At 35.0% G+C, this 22,162-nt stretch overlaps 1 protein-coding gene across 9 annotated transcripts in view; it reads right to left on the reverse strand.

Annotated features, from left to right (window-relative positions):
• Positions 1-573: 573 nt before the first annotated feature.
• NIPBL (NIPBL cohesin loading factor) overlaps positions 574-22,162 on the reverse strand; it is a 160,318-nt gene continuing 138,729 nt past the window's right edge. For 7 of the 9 annotated variants that reach the window (XM_075137831.1, XM_075137836.1, XM_075137835.1 and 4 more), the window contains 21 exons: positions 22,022-22,124; positions 21,005-21,103; positions 20,756-20,902; positions 19,404-19,538; positions 18,383-18,481; positions 17,103-17,156; positions 15,795-15,903; positions 15,066-15,202; positions 13,354-13,494; positions 12,940-13,033; positions 12,675-12,829; positions 12,315-12,405; positions 8,867-9,040; positions 8,129-8,319; positions 7,237-7,344; positions 5,720-5,920; positions 5,151-5,297; positions 3,431-3,726; positions 2,933-3,107; positions 2,133-2,318; positions 574-1,570 (listed from right to left, as the gene is read on the reverse strand). In XM_075137831.1, the coding sequence (XP_074993932.1) occupies positions 1,205-1,570; positions 2,133-2,318; positions 2,933-3,107; positions 3,431-3,726; positions 5,151-5,297; positions 5,720-5,920; positions 7,237-7,344; positions 8,129-8,319; positions 8,867-9,040; positions 12,315-12,405; positions 12,675-12,829; positions 12,940-13,033; positions 13,354-13,494; positions 15,066-15,202; positions 15,795-15,903; positions 17,103-17,156; positions 18,383-18,481; positions 19,404-19,538; positions 20,756-20,902; positions 21,005-21,103; positions 22,022-22,124 (3,208 nt within the window). In that variant the 3' untranslated portion in view covers positions 574-1,204. Of the gene's footprint in view, positions 1,571-2,091; positions 2,319-2,932; positions 3,108-3,430; positions 3,727-5,150; positions 5,298-5,719; positions 5,921-7,236; positions 7,345-8,128; positions 8,320-8,866; positions 9,041-10,463; positions 10,569-12,314; positions 12,406-12,674; positions 12,830-12,939; positions 13,034-13,353; positions 13,495-15,065; positions 15,203-15,794; positions 15,904-17,102; positions 17,157-18,382; positions 18,482-19,403; positions 19,539-20,755; positions 20,903-21,004; positions 21,104-22,021; positions 22,125-22,162 lie in introns of those variants that run through there. The other 2 variants (XM_075137830.1, XM_075137837.1) reach the window with 2 other exon arrangements.

The raw sequence follows: 22,162 nt of genomic DNA on the forward strand, positions 1-22,162 counted from the left end.
AAAATAGTCTAATATACAAACATTTTCTTAAAAATTCATTTGTGAAGGAATGAAGCGTAATTACCCAGACTCATACCCATTCACTCCTCAGATACTGGTAGCTATCCGCTCTTGACACAAACCTCTCTATATTAACCCAGAGAAATGCATACATGGCCAGTTAGCCCAAGCAGAATAGTCATTCAGCTTTCCCCAAATTTAAACTATCATAAATTACCATTTGGACAGCATTAGAAAGAAATTGAAGCATACAAGGAATAAACTATAGTTTCTTTTTATATCAAAATGTACTCTTGAAAATGTGTTTGGCACAGTGCTAAATCATATAGTTAATACTAAATATTGCAGGATACAATAAAACCCTGGAATTAACTTGTGTTTACACCCTTTAAGGGATAAAAATAAAAAGATACCAATTATTCAGAAGTCAGCCTATACAAACTGTATAAACAATATTTTATGTCTTGTTTTGAAAACCACTGATATAGTAAATTTTACATAAAAGACTGCAAAATAATATAAATGGATTTAAACAGATCTTTACAATAAGAAATTCAAATGGAAACAGACAAGTAACAAAGAGAAGTAAAAAAATTTATTGCAGTATTCGTTCCACCAGATTTGCTGGGGATCCCTTTTCTTGTATTATTTCAGGGTGACCTAATACATCAAAATCTACATTTACAAAAACTCCTCCTGCAGATAGGTCATAGATACTGCATGCTTTTTTTTTGCCTTTTTTTTGCTTTTTTTTTTCTTCAACAGAATAAATTATATATCCAGGAGATTCTGCCATTTTACAGCCTGGAAAAACAATGCTTCCCTGGAAACTGGGCTAAGCTAAAGAAAGCCATCCGCTGCTAGGTTAAACTCCAAGAACACTTTATTAAGAACATTAACAGACTAATTTCCAACATTCACTTGTTTATTTTTTTTTAAACAGAAAGTTTTTTTTTCAAGATATAAACAATTTTTTTGTTAAACTATAATACAGTGGGAGTAAAAATGAACTGAGAAGTTTCTGCTGCACAACAGCGAAGGAAGCTCCCACAAAAATGTTTACCAAACATTTCCTTCTTTTTTCCCGCGTCCCAGGTTCCATTCTTACTCTTCATTTAATTGATTTTTTTTTTGCCAGAAAGTTGATATTTCAAGTTTTTCTGTTATTTCAATTCCTGTAAATTTGGCTGCATGTACAAATTCATTAGCTGGAAGTTCCATCCTTGGCGGCATACAGCGATCGTAAAGTCTGCACAACTTTATTAGTCAGCTTATTAGCACTCGTTAGAGCAATTTTTTTGTAAATAATGTCTGACTCTTTAATAGTGTCTACCCAAGGCACCAGTTTGCGGCCATCACGGCGCTTAGCCTCAGTCCAGGAGCCACTGTAGGAGCCTGCCATCCACTGAACACTGAAGCCATTGCTGGTTTTCTGTACTACTCTTGCAATTTGTGGTCGGTCTTTGTACTTTGGACAGCAAATAGCGATGACATCCATGACATCAACACTTTCATTCATCTGTGCTGCCAACTCCGTAGAGTCTGAATTTCGTTTTGACCTTCTCAATGACTAAAACATTGGGGGGAAAAAAGACCAAGTGTTACACAAAAGAACTTTAGTGAAATTATTGCTTTTATTGCTTTTAATCCCTTGACGCCGGGAGTTGGGATTTCCCGGCACACATTCCATTGCCGGCAATGAGACGCACCGCGACCGCCAGCGCCAAGGGGTTAACATATCCTTGTAAAACCACATACTCTTAATTTGTACCCGTGTCTTTATCTCTTATTGATATATAAAATTATATATACACATGAATCATAAAGCTACATAAAAACTTGGCAACAATAAAAAGGATAACACACAGTACATTCCAAAGGAAAATTAATAACTTTTTATACGGGATAAATCTCATTTTCTAGTTTGTTTTTTTTTTATTGTCTTTTCTGTTAAACTTTCTACAAAAGTTGTATAAACGGTTAAGTAGAGAATCTCTATCTACAAAATGCTTTCTTTCATGTCGATTACATTACTTGGTGTACATTTAATATAATAGACTGACATTTATAAGCACATAAAAATCATTTTACGTAATACGCTGCGAAATACGTTGACTCCTCCTCCGCCTCACCCCTGAAGTGCCTCCTCCTCTATCCTCCCCATCACTTTCATCGTCCTCTGTCTCAGCTGCATTGTTTTTAGGGCTGCCTCCTCCAAGCAGCGAGGTAATTGCTTTGTTCCGAGCATTTGTGCTAGCTGACACCTCTCCATCTTCTTCCTCTTCATCAGGATCCAAATGTTCCATAAGGAGCTTGAACTATTAAAAAAACAGATTAGTCCACATTGTAACTTTAAAAATAGACATTTGTATCACTCTACTTAAAATAAAAACAAATGGCAGACAACTTCAAACTTGAACAGTGTTACATTTTGTTCTACAAACTTCTTACTTTCCTCTCTGTTTTCAGTAGATATGTAAAAGCTTTCTTCCTGTGTTTCCAAAATTGCAGGTTTTTTCTAATTGATATTTAAAGACTGGGGGGGGAGTAAATACACTAGATTTGTGTTCCTGTGTTGGAACATAGGAACAAGTCTCTGTTCCTATGATGGAAACAGTCAGGGATAAAGTGAACAAGATATATGGGAGAGGAATACAAGATGGATACCAGAAATTAGAAAATACTCCATAAAGATTAATATCCTTTAGTTGAAATTAATTTTCATTGTGTTTAAACTTATTAGAAGTCTTTGAAAGATACTCCTGCTAAACATCCTGAAAGGAAGTGGTGAGTTATCAGTATATCGCATAAGATTACCAGGAATTTAACATTTTGAAATGTTCATCCAATACATCAGCATCTACTTTCAAGTTTATACCGTTTTACCTAGTTTGAAAGGATTTCACGTTTCTTGCAAAGCAACTTTACTTACATCTAAGTACTGTTTTACTATACTCCTCTTCACTTCTTCAGTGATCCTGGAATTAGCCATATCACTCTGCAGAAAATCCAGAGTTTGTTTTGGATGGAAATGCACTCCTGTCTTCCTGTTTATCGCTTTATCATAAACTTTTGCAGATTCAGATGGAGAATATTTCTGAATTTTACTGTTTAAAGAAAACAAAAGGGAAGATCTTTTAAGGAAAGTCCAAATAATTTCAAGGAAAAGCTTTTAAAATCTTCAATATAAGTAGTTATATTTTAATCATGCCATATACAATAGACATCCTGGTAAGAAATGAAATAATTGCTTTTTCTAAGCCAAAGTTTCATTACATTCAACTTATCACATTTACGTTTTTTCTCTCACACAAATCTATTGCTTAAACAATTAGTTACAATCAACTTTTAAAAAAAATTTTCAAACTTAATCCTTACAAAGATAACACTCACTAGATAAGAAGATGGTATATTATCTAAATATCCTTACCTATCAGAGAATCCACAGAGGTTCTTTAAATGCTGCTTCAGCATCAAAAGTAGTAATATGCCTTGGGAGACATTTGCAAATTCAATTAAAGGAGCTGAATTTTCTGGTAAACATTTCATCACAGCATTTATATCATTTTCTTCATCAGAATCTGAATCAGAGTCTACTCGTTTCCGTAACCTCCGAGGCTTAGAAGCTTCCTCCTCACTTTCGCTCTCACTACCACTGTTACTGTCACTCTCAGTCTCCTCATCTGATGAAGGTTTTCTTTCCTTTTTTTTGTCTTTGACCATAGACTGCAAGACAGAGAAGTTAACACGCATTCCAAAATCAGAGTAAGTAGCATCACGTACATTTCTAAAAAATCTTGCCAAAATCATTACTGGTTTAAATTAGCAAGAATTCCCTGAACAATGTTATTCATTTATAACCTGATATTCAAAATTAAAATTATTTATGGCAAAAAGATGCTGAACAATTGATCCAAAGCCCACATTTTTTGCAAGGTGAGTATAGAAGGAACTGAAGCAACAAGTACTCCACTAGCATGTTTTTCCTAAAAGACTGCTCAAGCTCATTAGCTGTGACAGTAAAATGCAGTAGAAGGCCAAATACAACAAATCAGCAAGAAAATTCTGGTTTTTTTTCACCTGGATATAATTTTTGTGTCACGTAGATTTCCATATGTACTTTGGTACAGACTAGTCCAAGCTGGTTTTAATCCTTGTCTCTTAAAATTTTGTGACGCTAATTAGACTGCTGACCAGAAACCCTCAAGTGATCATACACAGTATTAATAATAATCAGTTCTACTACCTGTAGAGCTACAGAATTTTACACGTGCATTATTACTGCACATAGTAAGTTCTGTGTTATGAAAAATCATATGATGTCCTAAGCAGGATATCATCCTTTCTGTGCTGGGTGCTACACACCTAGTCCCCAACCTGAAGAATGACTCTTTCTAGCAGATTAAAAATCAACTGTGGTAGGGTGAGAATTCAAAGCAGTGTACTTTCCAGGCATCAACTCTGACTTGTACTTACTAGTCAGATTGGACATTCTAGAAACGGATTTGCTTCCTGGCAGTTTGCACCTTCTACTGTTAAAGTTGTCCAGGAAATGAAGACACTGAAGTCTTTAAGAAGCAGAGGCTTTTTTCTTACAGGGTTGTGTATTGCCATAACAACAGATACTACACCATAATTCAGGTTCTTAAATGCTACCTTAAGAAAAGACATATTGTGCCTCTTTTCTTGCAATAAACAATGTATTTAAAGTCTCTCTGGCGACACACATGCAACTGCCATCAGCTACTCGACAACAAAATAAACAGCCAACTGGATTTTGTTATTAAAATTATACAAAGAACCACAATAAACCAGTATTTCATTATGATTCTGGGTTCATGTGCTTCCAGATGCATAAAATTAATTATTATTCAGCCATATCAGGGAACGATATAGATTTGATATTAAGATCTCAAAATTCATCATTCTTTTTTAATAATGTAAGCAGCGATGTAAGGAAAATTTTTAACTAGTGTCTACCAGATGCAGGCCAGAACAGAAAGAGTTGCTGGTTTTTAACTACTGGTTACAAAGTAATGCTACCGGACCATATCATAATAATGGTACTGTATTCACTGAAAAATCAACCAAATTATAGAGAAGCTTCTGTTGCCACCATAATAAATATACTAAAATATAAATACACATACCTCTTTAAATGACTGTAGTAGGTTGCTACCAGAAACTGATAGTGTAATGTCTATATGATGCATTATAAACAGTGGCTCTTCCTGTGTTTGATACGGAAAACAGGCTAGATTGTCTGCTATGTACAAGAGCATATTCACCTCTGTTTTCTGGAAGTTCAAAAAAAAAAGTACATATAAATACACATACAAATACCTTAGATTTATACACTTATCCCGTGTTCCTAACCGTCTAGAGCAAAAACATGATCACAAATTTTATTCTACATAGTCCCACCAAATAGACTCTAAACAACATGTATTTTTGCAAAATTTAGTCATGCCTGAAGAAACATTATTTCTGATAAGTCCAAACTGGAGATGGAAAGGTACAGAATGATGCAAAAGTAAGAAATGCATTCTATTATATAAGTAATATTATATAGGTATTACTTATATTTCAAAACAAAATAAAGTACATTAGGAAATAAAGTTTCAATAATTATGTCATAGAAATACATTGTAAAAAGAGAATTTAAGCTTGTAATGCTGTATATTAATTTCTTTTTAAGTGAAGGAAATGTGATGCTTACTGCAGTATCATCAAAGAGGTTGAGTAAAGAAATTAGAAACGCTCGTCTGTGTTGACGGTTCCCTCGGATCATGGAGTATAGGTGTGAACACAATGCACTGGATGATTCATCGTGTCTAAAACCTCTTACAGGATCTTTCGGGCAGGTATTAATTGCCTGTTGTACCTGGTAAGACATCTTCATACCAGCCACTGCTTTCATCTGAAACAGAAATGTATTTATTTTTATTTACACCATTGCTTTCAAAGCAGTAAAATCTACTCCTTTTAAGAAGATGCTCATCTGAAGTTTAACTTTAAAACATGCACTGAGGCAATACTACCTTTTGAGTTGGCAAATGGATTAAAAGAGAACTTGTGGCCAAGATCAGAATGTCTTGTGAACTGCTTTCACTATAAATTCTCTTAGAAACATACAGCTAATCTGTTTACCCACTACAACCAGGTATTCCCATTTAAAAAATTTTCAAGAATACTGAAATGTTTTCATACATGAAGAGAATATTTTACCACATGTGTATGCTTGATATCACTTGTAATGAAACCAACAACTGAGTCCATATAAGTACAATAGGACTAACAAACTGAAAATGAAGGGTTTTTTGCATATATCCTGTAATTTCCAGCTGATTTTACTTACTTCAAGGCTCCTGCTCTATTTTCAGAACAAACTGAATCTCTAGTTAGGCTGCACATCTAACTCTCCTCATACCACCTCTGCTGCTGTTCAGCGAAATTGTCTCTTCATCTATACATGGTCTTAAATCCCAGCCGCCTACATAGCAAATTTCACCTGCTTGCCTTCACCTACTGGGTTAAGTATCTGTTTGGATGCCATCAACACTGCAATGCTCCAATTGCAGTAGAATATAAGCAGATATGAGAAGTCCCACAATGTAGGACACGCACTGAACCTAGACTGGGGCCTTCTGAAATAAGGAGAGGGTGCTGCAGCTCAATTTCAGATCTCAAGCAGAATTACTGGCACTATGCCACAACTCCACAAGCCCTCACTTAGCCCTCAGATTTTCCTTTCAGCAAGATCCCTCAGATCTAAACAGCTTCCTATGCTCCTTCTGCTTAGATTACAATTTATAAAGCCTTGATGCCCTAATGTTCTAATACATATACACTAGGAACTTCTACTTTTACAAGGTGTTCTCTTCCCTAGTCCACTGATAAAGGAAAATCATTGCTAAACATTATGAAACAGCTGTCCTTACCTCTTATCAAAAAAAATGCTCTTAAGTACTATTCAGTGAGGAAAATATTACTGTGAGTTACAAATTAAAAGAAATTTTGGTCTGGAGGAGACACTTCAAATTATTATATCCTTTCTATTTCTAAGAAGAGAAACCTCCAAACAGGGGAAAGAGTCGAGATCATCTTTACAACTGCTTATACTTATTGTTTATTTTGTTACTTTATATTCTTTTTCTGCAGCTGAGGCATATTCAGGTGTTAAACCACTAGAGAACATAACAGTATGTTTTAAAAAGTTAAATTAGAATTACTTACATGAATGAATCCAGCATATTTTTTGTCTATTTCCACCAACTGCTGGTCAGCTTTATTTCGCATAGAGGGCTCTGGATCTGTGCCCATAGCAATTAAGTACGGCACACACTTGAAAAACAAATGAAATTATTATTCAGGGTCATTGTACCTCCTCTTTCTCAGTCTTTGTTCTTCTACTACACTATTGTTCTTGTTATAGTCTGACTACTGCAGAAACTAGAATAAGGAAGCTCTATGAAACTTACTACTTGACTACTTTTTGCAACCAGACAGTACAAAATATACGAGACACCAGCATTATAACTGATAGAAGTTGTGGGCGGTTTCAGGTAGTATTTCTCTTTGTCTCAAACTCTAAAGTCAATTTATACTACAAAAAAATGGCACTAAAAAAAAAAGACCTGCCACTTACGACTAAACATGCACAATGGCTGCAGTATAAAAAATAGTTACAAAAACATTATGTAAGCAAACAATAATGGAGATGATGACTGAAGCTCTGACATTGACTGTGGAATTCCATAGTGTTTGGAGGACATGGGGATTGAGGTGGAGGCAAGCTGACACATTTTCCAGGATAAAGAATCAAATGAAGAAAACAACTTGGCATACACCTGAGATTTTAACAGAAATATGTTCCAATGTACATTTGTACATGCTCTTTAGGCACTGGCTGGGCTTTTACATCTTGATCCAAAACCAGAAAATACAGCATTTGGAATCTCACTGGCTAAACAACATAAAACGAATTTCAAAATATGCTTTCTGTAATGGCCCCTTGCTACAATACTGTAACATAGCTGGAAAAGAAAAACTGGAAATCTATGTAGCAAGTGTGAAACCCTCTGAAAACCTGAATAACAAAAACTCCCATCATAAAAGCCTACCATACCTGAACAGGATGGATGAGACCCTGGTTTAATGTCAGTGCAATGACATTCAGAGCAAAGTGGCGTACACTGGACTGGGTATGAAAGAAAGCCTCAAGGACCTGTTTGAGATACAGCTGCATGATGGAACTACTCATCCCTGAGGAAATATCACCCATTTCTTTCAGGTCTTCCTGTTTCGCTACCTTTTTCCCTGTAAAAAGGAGAAAAGCAAAAGCACAGTCACCACAGTATAATCACTTACTTTGCCATTACTTAATGCATGCTGATCTTTAAGCTGATCTTTAAGCAATACATAAACATTTTAGCTGTCTTAAAATGGGTTTATGATCTCATGAAACGCAGAACAGTCTGACGGTAAAGGTACATAAAAAACTAAAGAGACATGACTTTAATTAAAACCTTGTTCCTTAATAAAGGTTTTCCATTTTAAAAATGTCTTATATTATACTTATTATTTTCTATCTGCAAATTAACCTTAGAAGAGATTTTGATAAAAAGTGTTACCACCATCATTACAGCAATTATGCATTCTGGATTGCTTCCAGGATTTATACATCTTGAAAGTAAATAATATACCTATGCACATAATAAATTTTTGAAAATTATTCTAAGATACTTCGGGTACAATATTACTGATCTGATAACAATCTTAAGTGACTCAGTTCACATATATAGTAATTGTATGCAAGAAAGTTAGTTCTTGCATGCCTCATTAGCACAGAACTCTAAATACTTACAGTCTCTGTCTGCCTGTTGCATACGTGTATCCTCCTCCTGCAAGTAGGTCTGGAGGTTTTTTAACACCTGGATTTTTAAGTTTACTGAACAGTTCTTATCTGAAAGAATGCTGTTGTACAGAGTCTTCACTTCCTGTTCGAACATTAAACTTGGGTGTTGTATAAATGCAAATCCTAAGGGTGGAAAAAAAGAGGAAATATTCCATGTTATTCTCATCTAAAAATTGTATTTCTGCTTTTTAAGTCTTTCTTCAAAATAGAGGTATGAAATTTATCTCCTCTCAACAGCATAGCTTTTTCTAGTCCAAATGGTACTGCTTTTCTATATGGACACCATCCATAGCTTATAAGGAGTTCTGTTAGTCATGACAGTTCTATTAGCCATGACTCTGTTTGACGGATAAAGACAGGTGACAATCCAGGGCAGCTAAACTAATAAGAGTTACACAGATTTGGAAGCAAGTCCAGTGTAGTGGCCTGCATCTGAATGACGAGGAGCTCTCACAAGAACAAGGGAGGAACATTACTAAAAATCACCCGTTGTTTTTCTAATACATTTGGAGAAAAACATTCTGCTGAAACTGTGAAGTTATTCATATGGAAGCAGAGCAAATGGAAAAATTGATAAATATCAGACGTGTTTAAAAATAAAATCTTAAAAGAAAAAAACCAACTGTGAACACTGTAAAATTTATACCTCTTGCTGTCATTATTCATATACCTATTAAGGTCTCCTCTTGAAAACTATCTGAAACGTTCCCAAGTCTACATCTGTTGGAAGATACACACTATAGAACTGTTTTTAGCTGCAGCCTTACACTTGTCAAGGAATTGGTTGTTCTTAGTCTATATTTCATAAAAACTTTTCTAAATTAGTGACAGTATATACCATTTTAGATCACGTACGTAGATTTAGAAGTGCTGCTGACAAACTTTTACAGAGTATCTTAAAAGAACAGTAATGGGAACATAACATCCCAATTTAAATTACGTTTAACTACTTGATTTTTTTTTAGGACTGTTCAAGAAAAGCAGACATTAAATGTATTTTTTATGACCACAGGAAACTAAGATTCTGAATAAGCACACAGCAAATGTATGAACACAAAAGAAGAAGGGGGGGAAAAATGAAAGCAAATTAAATTATGCAAAAGCAATGTATAAAAATAGCTTTAATAAAGGAAGACTGAGTCAAGTTTTTAAAACTGGCTCCATACACACAGAAAAGACAGGGTATGTAAAGGCTAAGTCCATGGCAAGACCTTAGTGTGTTTAAGATCTCATTTCAGTCTCAGAACAAGAAACAGAGAGGAACAGGTGAGGTGGAAGGAAGAAAAAGGAATGACGATGGTCTTTGGAATATGTAGTATAATTGTGCACTCTATACAGGTGTATATTGACGTTTGTAACTTGACCACCTCTGAGCAAGTCCAACCCATTTCTTAAGGTTAATTTTAAAAATGAAAAGCACGTGCATGTACCTGTAGCAACCCATAACGCTTTTTTTCCTTCATTCACTTAAAAGAGTTTAAAACACCAGTATTCTCAGGGAAATTCTTATTTTTCCATCCCCTGTAAGCGGGGAAGAAATCTTACTTGGCGTAAGAATTTGTCATAGGAGATGAAAAAAGGCACCTGCTGTGTTCTTTTAAGGACTGACTTCACATCTCGTGGCTGCCCTCACACCACCTTTATTTTCACTCTGTTAAGAGTCTTAAGATTAAGCACTGAACTTGGCTGAGTAAGACAGTACCTGTTACATACTTAGAGGTTTAGCTAAATTTACTAACAAAATTTTATATCCTCAACCTGCCTTGCAAGAACACATCTGGAAGAGAAGCATAACAATAATCATTAAGATTAACAGCAGTGACACATCCCAAAGCAAAGGCTAAAACCGTTGAGTGTCCTTACTGAAACAACATACTAATAATTGCCGACAGGAAAGCACACACTCTTAACATGATGTGTATAAATGTTGAATTAGCTTGCTAGTCCTTTTCATCTTATTGCTGCACATAAATGTTGAATGGCTTTGACAATTTTGCTCAATTACCAGCCTGTAAGGTGGAACTTTACACTGTCTACCACATCTCCATACATCCAACAGCTACCCTCAAAATGGAACCAGCACTTAGATGAGATCAATATATCACTGAAAACAGGTGTCTGAGTTTTAATTAAAATAAAGACTGATATGCCTACAGGCAGAGAAAAATACATCTGAAGAATGCCTATTGACAGCCACCCCCATTTTCCCCTCTTCCCCCAAACTGATCACAGTTCAGTCTATATTTTAGAAACATTTTTCAAGAATGCAACATCCTCCACATCCATGAGCAAAGCAATCATGTCAATGGTTAGGAAGACAGTCTCTATCCCACGTGCAATATTCTATAGAGGATAACTAAATTGGACTGGACTACAGTTAAGAGTTGTGCACCTTGATGTAATGCCTAAAAAAACTCCACCTAGTCCAGAAAACTGTAGCATTGCTCCTGCAAGAGGCGACTCTAAAGCCATTAGTCCGGCTCAGCTGTCTGAAATGGTTTCTCATAGAATATAAAATCAAGATTCAGTCTGGGTCCTCATCCTCGGAGCCCTCCCTAGCCTGAATTGAAGCAGGATATCTAAAAAGCCACGTAAACAGCAACATAAAAGAGGCAAATTCTTGTCCACAGTTAAACTACACAATGCAAGCTCACATGCCTGGAAGACAACTTTCTTTAAACTAAGCCATAACTATGAACTGAACTCTTCCAGAAACCAAGGCCTATCTGCCCACACAAGATTCTCTCACATGTACGGTTTTTGTCCTCAAGCAGAAGATGAACACGATATAAACCATTCAGTGGCAGTTCATGTACTACTGCAAGTCACTGAAATACCATACTAATGCCGTCAGACAAAGAATCTATTTAAAAGTGAAATACAGGTAAAATCCCAAAACAAACTGTTTATCTGGACCATGACATCATCTCAATGCCTCGTGAAATCTCACAGAGCACCCCCCAGTTGGTATAAACTGCCAGAGTTCCCTTGACTCCTGTAGAATATCTGCTCCTACACTTAAAATGTTCAGTTTTTCCAGCACTTTTTCTAGTTGTTCTTTAACCATACCTTGTGGAATAAAAACCAAGATTTGGAGTTACAACATACTTGCCTGTATAAAATATGGAGAAAAAATAATATCTCCATTACTTTGGAAATCCGCTACGCTTTAAGACTTAGTCACATATCAAAAGGCATTCACTGTCAAAAGCATCCACTCTGCTGCAGAAGTATGCAACTAGCAACCCTTTGACAACTTTTCTATAGCCAGTTCTCAAATAAAACACACAGTAAATTTTAAACAAAATCCCTTGCCACTACACAAATACATAAATTCTTACTGATATGCATGAATTTATACTATAGCAGAATAATAAAAACTATTAATATTTCTTACCAAGGCCAATAATGGCTTTTGTCTGTACTTCTTCATCTGAATGCTTTGTAAAATACATCAGCAGTTCAAGTACTTTATCCTTAATGTTAACCTGAGCAAATTAGAACAAAAATAATAGCTATTTGAAGACGAAACAGATTTTTTAATCTCTTATAAAAAGCATAAATATCAAAAAGAAAAGGAGAAACACAATCTTACTGCATGGCTTTTGCAAAACGACGTATTTGAAAACCGAAAAGCTATATGGTATGCATTATGGAAAAATACAGAGCTTTGAGGAACTAGGAATAATATGCTTTCAAATTAAAGTGGAGCATTCAATATATCTAAGACGTGGAGAGTAAATACAAGTTATTTTACCTTACTGTTGCCCTTAAAATCTTCCTGATCAAAATCAAAATGCCGACACAGTGCTCCAACAGTGAAAAGTGATCTAAGGAGTGCTGGTTTATTGGCAGTAAGTATTGTACTGTTGGGGTCTTCTTGGTGTTGACTTTTTAATTTTGAAAGTGCACCTACAGTAAGATAAAAGTTTTGATCACCGTGTTTAATCGTGGTGTATCCCTAAGACAAGACTTGTAGCCAAAACTGAAAAGTGACAATTACATGTTGCGATTTTACTTACCATAGTATCTATTAAAACAGGCCCACACGAATTTATAGTTCTGGGTGACCTTGTTCACAACAGCCCCAAGACAGCTCACACAATGCTGAACAACCTAGGAGGAAGAAAGAACAAATGAATTATATATTTAGAAGTTAAAATGGAGATTTTTGTGAAGTTATGTAGGAAAAAGCTTTGCTGAATTAAAACTAAGGATCTAACAGATGTAATGTCGATCTCCTAGATGGCTCTGAAAACCTGCTCAAACTCCCTAAAATATAGCAACAACACATACAAACTCCAGTAAACCAAGTACACTGATTTTTCATGGCTCAAAAGTTATCTTCATAATGAAGACAGACTTTCTTTAAATCAAAATCACATATTTCACAATTTGAAATGGAATCAACTGAATAGTAGCAATTAAAAGCTTACCGTCATGCCATATTTGATGATGAGTTTCATGAGGTCTTCCTCAATAGTGGCAAGAAAGGTCTCACTTGGGTGCTCCATTAGCGGCACCACAAGCTCTAAGATTTTTGCAACATTGCAGATCACCATGAAATCATTCTGGGTCTGAAACAACAGTATTTACAGTGTTTAACATTTCTGGCCATGCCACGTATAAGCTAAGTAGTATTAATATGCACTGATAGTCAGAAATCCCAACTCATGTAAGATACTTGGTAAAGGTCTAAAATAGTATTTATATAGTTTACATCTGCTATTAAATTACATATTATTATGAAAGCTAGTTCTGTTTTCTACAGAACTTCTGGGAAAAAGAATCTGTACGAGCAGAACTTCACCTCTTAAGACTGAGACAGACCTGAAAACTTTTGGTCCTGATCATTTTTTGGAGTCCTAAAATAAATCTAGGAACTCTTCTTGACGCATGCACACTAGAGAACACACAACACCTGGGAACAGATGTCAGCAACAAAATGAAGTTGTGTTATGATGCAATGTGCCTTAAACAAAATAGGTAATAATGCGCACAAATGTAGAAATTACAATTAAAATTATTACTGGTTTGCATTATTATGACTGTATGTCTTGTAAGTGAGAAATCTATGGAAGACATTTATCTATTAAAGATACATCCTGCCAGAAACTGACTTTTTTGAAAAGTCAAGCTCACTGATCAGGATAGGATAACTCCCAAATGCTACTATCAAGCTATTTAACATATTAAGTTGGCAGTGCTAATTCTACAATTCATCTCAACCTGTGTAAGTACAAAACTGATGTAACACACTAAATGGTTTGCAGCAAGTAAATAATCAGATAACCCTTTCCTATACTGTTTCATCAGAAGCACTCTAAAAGTCTGTTATAAAAGTGCCTAGAAAACACGCCAGGGCTGAACCTGGAAAATGTTAGGTTATACCTACAATCTAAACCGGTAACAAGTACTCTCAAGCCTGCCCTGGGCAGTTGACCTAATGTGATGGATTGCTGCCACCTACCCACGCTCCTCCTTGAGCCATGGCTGCATGATACTGCCCTGCTACTTCTGCAGATCAGGTCTTCATCACAACATTCACTAAACCAACCGTGCTAATCAGAATGGCAGAAAGTGCCACAATGTTTCAGAGCAGGGGGGCCGTCTTACCGGATTGGGGGTGTTCAGCATTATAGCTCTCTACCATTTTTGTGACCTAAACTGTCTTACAGGGGAATACAAAAACACTAGAGCTAGGGAAATGAGAGGTGAAGTACGCAAGAGGATGGAGCAGGACATTTTCCTTCTGATATATTTGCTGTATGTTAGATCACTCTATGTTATGCTACCATACCTTTAGTCTTAAGATTCATATGTTAAATATTAACTACTTTTAGGACTGTGATGATAAAACAAAACAATTTTAAGAAATTATTTCACAACAGGTGAAAAACTGGGTCTTAGTCCTCAAGGGAAAGAGGCAGCACAGGTTTCAGTTTCATTTGGCTGTAAAATGTGGAGGCAGAGGGTGAGGAACAGCATCTTGGAAGCTACAGAGATCATCTTCAGAAGCTATAATGCCCATGAAATAAAACCACAATTTTTCTTTTCCTACCTTTGATTTCATCAACTACACAAGACAGCCATTCATTTCCATGCTTAATTATGTGGGGAAAAAAAAAGACTGATTTTCTCTACTTACACTACATTTAGTGGTCAAGTACGGCTGCATAGTCATGGCATGTTTGACCATTAGCTGTGGCCTGATTTTGCTGAATAAGAACAAAGTGGTTATGCAAGCAACCAAGCGACCAGAATTCACACCTTTGTTGTCAGAATCTACAAAAGATTAGAAAATACAAAAAGGATATTAAGTCCAAGTAATGTTTGAGCGATGAAAAACATATGGCTTAAACACCATTCGAATATCTCTTTCATTACATCTCTTTCAAGATCAATACAGAATATTCTTATTAGATTAGAGGTGAGAACATAATGTGTTAACATTTGTATGTGATCACAAAATACGTGAAAAAAAGAAGCAAAGATGCTCCAAAGACATCACTGGTTTTTAAACTATTTACTGTACACAGAACACTGGCCCAGCCAACGATTCCTATTACACCTGTAGAATATACTAATGTGAATAAAACTTGCCACGTTTGTTTTGGTTTTAGTGATCCAAATGTTTGAACAAGTTATTTTAAAAGTCGTTCTATTATTGTGGTTAGCTAGTGAAAATTAGGGAAGCTTCATTATTGTACAGTGCTCAAAAGTTCATAATGAACTTAAAAGCAATAATTCATTACCATCAGTTTTGTAACAGGCATTCTGTAACAGTAACTTTTTGCAATAGCGATTTGAACAACCACTGTTACAGTATCATACAAAATTCAAAAGGGTTTAGCTGCTGGGATGTAAATAATATTACCTGATAAAGATTCCTCATATTTAAGAATGTGCTCAACCAAATTGTCAACAAGTTGAGTACAGGCTTTCTTCACAGGTTTGTAAGAGGCATCCTCTTCTGACTTCAACAGCTGTAGCAGATGAAACAGAAAATGATTTAGTATTAAGGGTGCATTCATTTACATTGGAAACATGCTTGTTTTATAACCATTACTACAGATACACAAGGATTTTGCACTACAAAAGTATTTATTTAACTTCTCTATAAAAGTTATATGGTGAAGAAAAAATTAAGGGAAGTAAAAAATCAAACCAAAATGCAAGAGAAGTAAAGAAAAATTAACCGCAATAAAAAACCAGAGAAGTTCTACTGATTTTTGCACAGGGATGAAAGATAACTTTGTGCTTAATGAAATAATACAGAAAACAATAATGTATTCATACTTGCCAGCAGTAACTAATAGGAGTTGGAAGGCTTTTAAAACGCTTAGAGGCAAAAAAGAGCGAATTCAAAAGGAATATTGTTTTTGACACTAAGCAAAAATATCAAACAAAGATGAAATATGGTTTTATGAACATTTTAATCAGTTAGCCTTCTTCCATATGACCTTGGGTACTGAAATTGTGTCCATGAACACCCTTTAATATCTAAGAAGGATTGAGACCATACTATAGACTTTTCTTCAGTGCAGGCATTAAGAAGCTCTGGTTTACTTGGCTACCTATTTTCATGGCACTCCAGGCTAAAGTAAAATCAAAAGGGTTTTTTTGCTTGAAAATTAACCAGTGCATACAAGATGTATAGGAAATGATAACACAGGTTAAGAGATATAAACAAAGCAAGCTCAATTTTTAGAAAAATCAGAGTAAAATAGCATATAGAAGTAACCTATACTCTGAAGATTCACTGCTTCTATAAACTATGTAACAAATATATTGGATGTGAAAATACACTTATGTATAATTTTTAAAAATCTACATTACACTAGATGCCTCAATTCAGAATTAAGTATCTTAGCTGTGGACTTCATGTTATGTCATTCACTATTGAAGAGTCTATGAAATTAAAATCAACCAAACAAAACCCCTCCCAAAACCAAGATGTGAAGTATTTTTAAAACATATCGTACGGAAGGACAGAAACTAATGTCAGAGACAAGAAAATTGCAGCAATGAAGACTGGCAAAGGTCAGATGTTTAAAGGACATGAATTGAATTTGTCTACTGTAAAGGATTGCTCTTATAGTCCCCCTTCTAAGTGTTTTGGTACCAAAAGAAATGTTAAAATTCTATCAATGGTTGTACCATATATTCAAAATTCATTACTTACATTTTGAAGAAGCTGTTCAAACCAATCATACCCTGTATCTCTACAAGCTGCAACCTAGAAGTATTTTTGAGAATAAACTGGTTAATAAAAAAGGCATCTGAGGAAAAATTACTTCAATACAGATGTTATCTTAAAAGACCAGTAAACATGCATAGATATATTTTCATATGCATTCAGTACAACGATTTTATATCTTTGGAGGTTAGAAACTGTCTTCTGCATTTGAAAAATAGTTCTCACCATTTACGTGACCCCAGAATTTGTATTCAACACAAAGCTTACACATTTTACTAGAGATTGCTGGCTCTAACGTAAACCACATTTTGGTTTTGTAGAACATTTTGCACAGATTAAAGCACAAATACCAGCCTGACATGTTAAAAATGAACATGTGTGTATATATATGTTTATACATATTTTCATATAAACAAACCAAGACTTCACTGGTACCATATGTCAGGAACAGCTCACAGGTGCTCCTGTAGAATTGGCAGGAGAACTGAGAGTTAAGCTGAAGTCAAATTGACTGACTTCTCTAGTCTGGAAAAATGCACACTAGACTACCATTTTGTAAAAATATTGAAAAGCAGGATGAAGTTTAAACCAATAATTGTAAGTAATGTAGCAAATAATTTTATTTGATATTTACATCATTTGATATTTACATCTTTACATCAATAATTGATATTAAAACACCTTCTCAGCACAGTGATTTTACACAACACATTTTCACTACAAATCAAAGCATTTTATTTGAAACAAATTTTGTTATTTTGAAGACATGCTATTTAATTTGCTGCTCCTAAAAAGTAGATACAATTATGCAGATACTAGTTTGCCCTGAATGAGAACATGACCCTATGTGTGTTAAAACAGCTTATTAACCTTTCAAAATAAATGTTATCAATTGTTCGAGGAAAATTTTCTTCTAAAAGACAACTTCTTAGTTAAGCTTAACTATAGGCTGCTACTAGCAATTCCTGGAAAATGTTAAATATAATAGAAATTTGTTATGTTTTAACTGAACAAGTATTTTATACAACCTGAATATAGTGTGATCCCAGTTATCATTGCCAGCAGATTAGTGAGCATTTAAAGTTTCCTACAGCCTGTTCCATCAGATGAATAATTTTGGCATATAGTCAATGCCAGGAGATATAAAAAGAAAACCATCTGACAATTAAATTACTGTATTCTAAAAAACTGCAGACAATATTTCAAAGATATTAAAAACATAATCAAATTTTGCACACAACTTAACTCAAATTTGTTTAACATACCACATCAGTGATGTTTAGTATTTTCCTTGTCATTGCTTCTTTGTCATGGTGTGGAGTTGGAGTAAACCAGAGCTTCTGGAATGTCTCATTTACTAATTTCTGAAGGGAAAAAAAAAATTTAGCAGAAATAAACAAACTTATCCTGGCACACAGGTATTATTTCTAACACATCCATATAGTAGATTTGTTGATGATGCATGCCATTTCATAAGGAATTATTCAACCTAAGTGGGACTGTTGTAGGAAATGTTATCTGAGACAGACCCAGATCGACTATTACAGGAATTATATTGACCTCTAAGCAAGTTTCAGCAAAATGATCACTAGGAACTGATGCTACAGAAATGGAGTTACCACCTTCCTGCATTAATTTGCATTCCTCAGGAAAACACTCTGAGAAGCTGACAACTGAACACAAGACTATAATTTCCACAGCAGAACTAGGAGCAACGGTAGGTTACTTTGGAGTTTTCAAAACAGCTGTGACAACATGGGAAAGAGAGAGAAGCCAAGTCTCTCTACCCAAACATAGGAAGTACGTTCCCTTCAAATGTTTTTGGATGGAGGAAAAAACGGAATAGAATGAAAGTGAACAAAATTATTCCCGAATTACTTATAAGGCATATGGTTGTAAGAAGCTCTCCTCATTCATGGAAAGATAAAAAATACGTTGAAGATAATGCCTCATTTTTTCTGATGTTGTTATATGCCAATTTCACTTGTTAGAAAAGAGAAGTACCAGAGACAACACTTGCAAGAAGAAAAAAAAAAACTCTAGAAAATAACTTTTTAAAATCTTTTGATTGTCAGCAAGAACTTCAAGAAAATAGAAGATAGAAAAGAAAGAAAAACAAATCAGAGAGCATTTTAGAAAGCTAAAATATTTGCTCCCCAAAAGTAAAAGTGAGTAAAAGTCATAAATATTATAAAGAAGCAATGCAATACTTTTTTTTTTTTTGTCAAAATACAGAAACAGTAAAGGAACAATAATTAAAATTCTGAAGGATATGTTTCATTCTACCTTAATGCCTTCTTCGTCATTGACTCTCCGAATCATTTTCACACACATCTCTGTAATTTTGGGAAATGTCGGTTGTTCAATGCATATATCCCTAAGTATCTTTATGACTCTTTTTCTGACACTGATACCAGTGTCCTGTGAAGAGAAAAGCATTACACTCTTGAAAACAAATAAAAAATATGAATTACTGTATTTATTATATGAATTAATGTACTTATTATATGAATTAATGTTTGAAGATCACCCAATCTGACTTGCAAAATTTATTTAGAAAAGGCAGCTAAAATATTCTGGAGTGCATTTATACAAAAGGTCAGCATAACTTGTACCACTTTATTTGCAACAATTCTAAAGGTTCTGGCTGAGTCCCCAGAATGCTGAAACGCTTCCTCTATTTATACCCTCCCATATAAGAGCTCACGATGTTGCAAATGTATAATTTCACTTCTTAATTCAAGCGCTTACAAGCTAGATGTGATGATGGTTTAGCTATTTTGTTGGAACACACAAGATTCTTTGTAGATCTGGACTGTAATACTTCAAGCCTTTGGATAAACCTTATGGATAAGATACACGCAGCAATCTTTTCTATTTTCCTAGGCTTCATCTAAGGAGATGGATGAGGAGCTTCACTTCATATTATCTTATTCAAAACCTGTTGAGTCTAAATGTCAGGATGAACTGCTTTATGCATGCTCATATGCACATGAAGCTACTTATCTCCAAAACCCTTCACAAACATGTTTTATCATGTAACTATAGCAAATGAGTAGTATTTGACTAAAAACCTGACATGGATGCTAAGAGCTAGTGTTATCTTACAGTTAAATTAACATTGTATTTTATCTGAACCCCCAGACAAAAAAACTTTTTGTACAAAAACTCTAATAAGAAGCCCTTTAGGACACTACAAATAGCATAGAAAAGCAAAGTAGTTTTATCTTTTTTTTCTTTTGGATTACAAATGGCATCTTTAGATTACTGTGTTTTAGATCTTTCATCACCCACACTACTGAACTGCCCTCAATGACCCATATCTCACACTTGAGATGTGCAAAATTCCTCATTTCACCTAATTTGTGCCTTAATAATGGAATCAAAAGGAATATAATCCTCATTCTGATGTGGTACAACTTTCTATACATGTTTACCTCTCGATGTAACAAAGCCTCACTGGAAACAAGTGATGCATTTTACAAGGTTGGTCTTAAAAGCATGATGCTCCCCATTAAAACAATAAGATATAATTTACTCTTGGGATCATCACTCCATATTATTGAACATATAAACTCAGTTAAAAACAGATTTTCCAGTGCCACTTATTTTATCATAAATATCACAAGTCACCGTACCAATATTCTTTCAATCAGCATGTCATAATACTGCTCAGCAAGCTGAGGACGACAGAGCACAAATCGGCCAAGCAGCTCCACAGCTGCTTCTCGTACACTAGTGGAGTTATCCATTAACCGTCCATGAACACCTCGTTGCATATCCAGCTAAAAAGAACAAATGAAACACAGATTCAAAATAAGACATGAAGATTTATTTTAAGCATTACAGAAGAATGTACATGCATGATGGATATTTCCTTTTTTTACCCTGGCTAGAATACTGGGGTCTACAGCAACAACCTCAGACAAACACTTCATGGCTTTTGTTCGAACAGCAATTGCATTTTCACCAAGTACACGCAGAATCTAATAAGAGAACAAAAACAAAGATTCAATTGCTTTGGGAAGGTAGCAAACAATGTTTAACAGGCAAAAATGCAGCAGAATAACATGCAAACAATTTAACTAAAATAAGAGTATCTATCCACTAAAAACGGAATATATCTTCTCAGACGGTAAAAAGGTGCATGCCAGCGATGTTCCACGGCAGTGATAACTGAGCATGGATATTTACTGGGATTTGCTAAATCTTTAAGACGGGTCCAACACAGGGTCCATATGTTCACTTTAAGTCCCTTCTTTTTAAACTCTACTTTTGTCATTCAGTTGTGGCTTTCACCATGGTTCTTGTAACAGGAGAGTTGGATTTGGGCGCTATAATTTTAAGAATGGCTCTGTATGCAGATCAATACAAGTAACACAACCTGAATTAGTACTGGAGTTCAAATATGTCACCATGCCAACATGTTAGTGCCCTTCTCCCAGAAAAAGCAAAGAAACAAACTGGTCAAACAACAGCTTCCAAAGTGACAGTAACATGCACTGCAAGCAACTGACCAAGCTGGCTTGTATTTTCAAATCAAATTAAGGTCAATTTCATGAGTTAGTATTACCAAATGAGCATGCATCTTACAGAAACTGTGAAAATGATTTCAATGTTTTGTAATTATCCTCTTACTGCATACATCTAATGATAATGATTTTGTCATACACATACATGGGCAAATAAAATAATGCACGTACAATATAACATATGAAATGCATGCAAGAAAAAGAAACATAATCACTTATGTCATCAATATAGAATATGAAAGCACATGGTGTTATCATGGCCTGTTATATACCTGTGCTCAACAATGAACAGATATGGCACACTACCGCAAAAGTGTTTGGAATCAGAAACCAACTGTATCTCACTGTACTAAGACTTCTGGCACAGTTTACCTGTGTCAAATAAATATCGAAGCTCTGGGCAAACGGCCTCATAGAGGCCAAGTAGCGAACAATCAAACATGCGTCTTCGTAGTCCACAGTATCAGAATTCATCCTGCAACAAATTCCACAAGTTAATTAGGACGTTTGTCA

The sequence above is a fragment of the Calonectris borealis genome, chromosome Z (genome assembly GCF_964195595.1).
Source record: "Calonectris borealis chromosome Z, bCalBor7.hap1.2, whole genome shotgun sequence".
Lineage (NCBI taxonomy): Eukaryota > Metazoa > Chordata > Aves > Procellariiformes > Procellariidae > Calonectris > Calonectris borealis.